Source organism: Vigna radiata, chromosome 1, assembly GCF_000741045.1.
Source record: "Vigna radiata var. radiata cultivar VC1973A chromosome 1, Vradiata_ver6, whole genome shotgun sequence".
In the NCBI taxonomy this organism is placed as follows: Eukaryota; Viridiplantae; Streptophyta; class Magnoliopsida; order Fabales; family Fabaceae; genus Vigna; species Vigna radiata.
Genome location: NC_028351.1, coordinates 13,607,145 through 13,612,511, shown reverse-complemented (window position 1 = coordinate 13,612,511; position 5,367 = coordinate 13,607,145). Strand labels below are relative to the sequence as shown.

General features: G+C 28.1%; 1 protein-coding gene across 1 annotated transcript; it reads left to right on the top strand.

Moving 5' to 3' along the window:
* The first annotated feature begins 1,334 nt into the window (after nucleotides 1-1,334).
* Nucleotides 1,335-2,148, top strand: LOC106768106 (class I heat shock protein). The gene has a single exon (XM_014653065.2). It carries the CDS (start codon nucleotides 1,472-1,474, stop codon nucleotides 1,892-1,894), a length of 423 nt encoding a protein of 140 aa, XP_014508551.1. The 5' UTR covers nucleotides 1,335-1,471; the 3' UTR covers nucleotides 1,895-2,148.
* Nucleotides 2,149-5,367: the final 3,219 nt, after the last annotated feature.

The following is a 5,367-nucleotide window of genomic DNA, read 5'->3' as shown; positions in this document are numbered from 1 at the left end:
TAACTTGATCGTCGGAGTGCTAACGTGCAGGTACACCCCGTTCAGTTTCTAGTTCGCTATCAGATACCTGAGAGAGAAGATCGTGATTGGTGCTTATGAATCGTGGTCTCACTTTTCTACAAGAACACTTCTGGATTGAATTTTTTGGAATGATATTTTTTTCGAAAACCTTGCCTTCAACGTTTCACTCACTATGAACTTCCAATAAAGCTTTCCAGAAAAACCCATGAGAATTCATAGTGAATCACTCACCACTATATATACAAAGGTGATAACTTTCACATAAAATAATTAAGACTAAAAACTGAATTTTAAATAATCATATGGTGCGTGTAAATATTGATGGGGGTGCAGGAAGCAACTATCACATATGGTATAAAGCATGATTACATTCTTGTCTAATATGAAGTTTTTTCCTTGTTTCTTCCTACACCCTCATATTTTTTTCCTGCACGCACATAGTACAAAGGAAATGGCCTAACTACCATTGATTTAAAAATTATTAAAAATCTTAATATGAATGTGAACTAACTCCCACGTTTCTTACCCAAGTCGCGATACTATCATATTTTTGGAGGAGGGGTATATTTGGGATTTTAAAAGTATGTGTTAGATACAATTGATGTAATGAAATTGAAGAGACCGAATTGAACCCATGAAAACTAAATATACTATTACTGAACAAGGCACTTTCTTCCTGCACCTTGTAACTTTTGTCTTTATAAAATCTTTTTCCCATTTTTTATTTTAGATTATATAATTTGTATTTATTTTTAAATTATTTAAGATGAAAACTAAAAATAAATTTTAGATTATATAATTCAAAAACTATTTTCTTAAAAAAAATACTTTTAAATTCTACAATCTAAAACAAAAAGTATTTTTAAATTATGTAATCTAAAAGTCAAATAATTTTATTATGTAATACAAAAATAATGTTAAAAAATAATAACGTTAAAATAAATCTAATAGTTATTTTTATTTCTGATTATATAATTTGAAAATTATTTTTAATTTTTAAATTACATAATTCAAAATTTATTTTTTTAAACAATTTTTAAATTATATAATCCAAAATTAATTTTTATTTCTTGATTACACAGTCAACATATTTCAAATTTTAAATTTCTTTAAAATTAAAAAATAACTTTTAAATTATGCAAAGAAATTGTTATCGTACAGTTATGGTACATGAAGACAAAATGGCATTGAGTCATTTTCTGACCAAGACCATGCTGGAAGAAACGAGAAGCTTTCGAAAATGGTGGAACATGAACAAAAACTAAAGAAACTCCATGAACCTTCAAGATTTTCACTTTTTCTCTTAATAAAAACCTACCAAATGCCAAGTTTCTTCCACTCAGAAAAACCCAATTGAAGATCACCAACTCCTTTCTCTCTGATTTGATTTTATCTCCCAAAAGTTTTCATCTTTTGCTTTCTTAATTGTGTGTAGAATACAGAAATAACCATGTCTCTCATTCATCGACTTCTTGGTGATGAAACCTACGACCCTTTCCTTTCTATGATCAACAGGTGTCCTGTTCTAAGCACCCCAACAGATTGGAAAGAGACGAAGGATGCTCACATGTTCATATCTGATCTTCCAGGGATGAAGAAAGAAGACGTGAAGGTGGAGGTTGATGAAGGAAGGGTGCTTCACATCAGTGGTGAGAGAAAAAAATATGTTGATGATGATGACGATGACAAGAACAACAAGTGGCATCACGTTGAACGTTTCCATGGCAAGTTTCAAAGAAGGTTCAAGCTTCCAGAGAATGCTAAGGTCGATCAAGTTAGGGCTACCATGGAGAATGGTGTTCTTGTTGTGACAGTCCCTAAGCAGGAGGTCAAGAAACCACAAACCAAGCTGATTCAAATTGAAGGAAACTAAAAGATTTTCGTGGAAAATTCAACACTAGACTATGTTGTTGTTGAGTGTGAAAGATGTGTGAATTATAAAATAAAAGGGTTGCTATGTAGCCCACATGTTTGTGACATTGTTCATTGTTGTGTTTTGTACTGTGTTTGATATGATCGTGTAGAGTGTTACATATCTATATATATGGTTTACTTCCAAAGTTATTGGAGTTATGATTCTAATTTCAATGTTTATTTCTTTATAATAAAATGATGTAGATTGGTTTACTTTCCAAGTTTTTGGAGATGTTATTTTAATTTCAATCCTTATTTTCTTTGTTATAGAATGATAATTGAAAGAAATATTTTATACACATATTTAGAAGTAAGCAGGTAATATAAAATGAAAAGAAATATACTCAATCTTATAAATTTTCCTTTATAAAGAACTTATTTTATAAATTGATAGATTTTATCTTTTAGTCGATGTTATTTTATAAAGCCTTTCAAATATATGTTTGTAACATTTATAACATTATTTTATTTTATACTGTATATAATATGATTATTATAATATATATATATATATATATATATATATATATATATATATATATATATATATATATATTACTTCTAAAGTTATTAGAGTTGATTTTATTTTCAATGTTTATCTTTATTATACAATGTAGATTGGTTTGCTTTCCAAGTTTTTAGAGTTGTTATTCTAATTTCAATTTTTACTTTCAGTTATAAAATGAGTGTGACGTCCGAATTATATAGAAAAGAAATATATAAATAAAACGTCATCATACATAATAGTTAAAAGCAATTAGAAAATAATAGAGGTGCTTACAGTCATCCTTAAATAGTACAGGAATCTAGAATTTGAGTATCATAGACCTCTTGTAAAACCACTACGAACTTAAAACTTTAAAAAATGATAAAGTTCTTCAAAATAACTTTAGATCAATATAACAAGGCCTAGAGAACTAAGTTGCAGAATCTCTGTTTCCTTCCAAGGCTGTCTCCAAAGTAACCTCCTCGCCATCTGCTCCCATCCAAGTGGATGATCATTGCAATAGAAAACACATACTTGGCACAGACACAAACAAATACAAGGGTGAGCTATATTATATAAAAAACATCAATTATACAAACATGAACATATTGGATTCAACCCAAGTAAAGTATATACAAGCAAGACAATATATACAACACAGATCCTAGCATATTAACTTCTAGACTTGACTCGTCTGAACTTTAGAATGATAGTCGAGCTATGGCGGGTCATGCACCCGTGGTGGCTTGTGATACTTAGGCTCCCTCGCCTTGGGCTCCCCCGCCCTACCACACTCACAAGATTAGACTGTTCCGCGCCCTGGAGCATGATGGAAGCCTCTAAGACTAAGACCTCCTACTACTCCTCACTGCATGGTTCATCCCTCTCTACGTGAGAAGAAAGACCATTGGAGCGTCAGGAAGACATCCAAGACTGAGCTCCTACTTTCATTCTAAAACACTAAGAATCTCACCAAGAGATTCTACATTTGAAATTACCATAAGCAACCATGAAATCATGTTTCAGTGTTTTCCAATTCACACACCTTTGAATTATAATCAAACCACATGTTTAAGTCTTAAAGATCAAGTCATATGTACCAGAACATGCTCCACAACCACTTCCAATAATCTCAAATAAACAACACTGTCATGTCACACTACAAAACTCTACAATCTCTTGTAAAATAATACTAATTTTTTATCTCAATCACACCCACGGGTAAAATTTAATATCATACGTAATCTTTACTACTAATTTTTTATAAAAATATTATTTTAATATAATTTATTATCATATCTACTATCTTGCATCTCTTATATATAATATATTGATATAATATATCTCATACTTTTTTTTGTATATAAATATTATGAAAATAATTTATATCATACGTACTTTCCTGCATCTTATATATCCTTATTATATTAATATAATATATATCATGCTTTCCTAACTTATATTTCCATATTATTTTATATATATATATATATATATATATCATGCGTTTCATATTATAAAAGTATCATACTTTTCATATTATATGTATCATACTAACCTAACTTCTAACACTCTAAATTTGTGATATGCACCTATTTAAATTTATCTAGATGTATTTTACCAATTTACAGTAATTCTAAAATTTATTTTAGACTTTAATTTATTTTAAATGAAATATCCTAAACTTTAATTTTATCTTAATTCATCTTTAAATTTTATTTTATTTATAAATGGATATATTGAATTTTAGTACTTTTAATTCGTCTTTATTTATTATTTTTATTTAGACACCTAACATTTTAATACTATCCACTTTAGTTTTTAGAACTTTTACCATATTCGAGTTAAATCATTTACAATAAATGTCAAATAACTTATTAATTTTTGTATTATTTTTAATAAATTAATTTTTAAAATATGTTAAAATTTGGTAGATAATAAGATTAAAAAGATATTAAAGATCTCTTTGATTTCTTAATTTCAACTTTTATAATGTTATAAATTTTTTAAATTCATAAACTTATTAAATTGTTGGACTATGTTTATATTTCCGAAAAAGAACTATATAAGTGATAGCATCGATCTAATCGACATTTTTTATGATTATTTTTAAATTTTGCATTATGCAAAGGATATTGTGAGAAAGACGAAGAAAAAGAAAGAAAATTCAAGAAAACAATGTTAATAGTGATAGTGATTTGGAGATATATAATGACATTGTAAATATTGAGTTTTATATAATGAACCATTATATAAAATTAATCAACATTTTTATTGGTTCAACCAACATAACCAATTTACAATATTTTGTAGTGTTAGCGTGGCCCACATGATATTTAATATTATTATTTTTTATTAGTTTGTTATTCGTCTAGATGGAATTAACCCATTTTTAATTAATGTTTTATTTATTTATTTTCTCTATTTAGTGTTGACCTAACACATGCTAGCTTTTTATTTTTAATTCAAAAATTAACTTCTTAACATTGGTCGAGTCCAATATAACTGAACCTTTTAATTTTAAAATTCATTAAATTTTAGCGTCGACCAGATTTTTTAATTCAAAAATTATCTTTTTAGCATCAGCCTAACCTTTAACTAAATTTTTTATTTTTTAAAATTTATTAAATGCTGACATTGACTTATTTCACCAAAGACAATTTTGCTTCTATTATATGTCTAAGGAAAATGATACTTTGACAACCCCTCCATGACAAATTTTTGACTCCATGTACGTGTCAGGCTTTGATTGGTTAGCATTTTATGAAATAAAAAAAAATTAAAATGTCGTGGATAACTGGTCTGACAGAGAGAGAGGGCATTGTAAAATTTTTGAAATCACTTTTGCTTTTCAGATTTTGAAATACGATTTCAAAATTGAAACCCTAGAGAGAGAAAGTGTTTCTTCCAACCCCATTTCATCCTTGCCCCACCGTCTCGTCGGC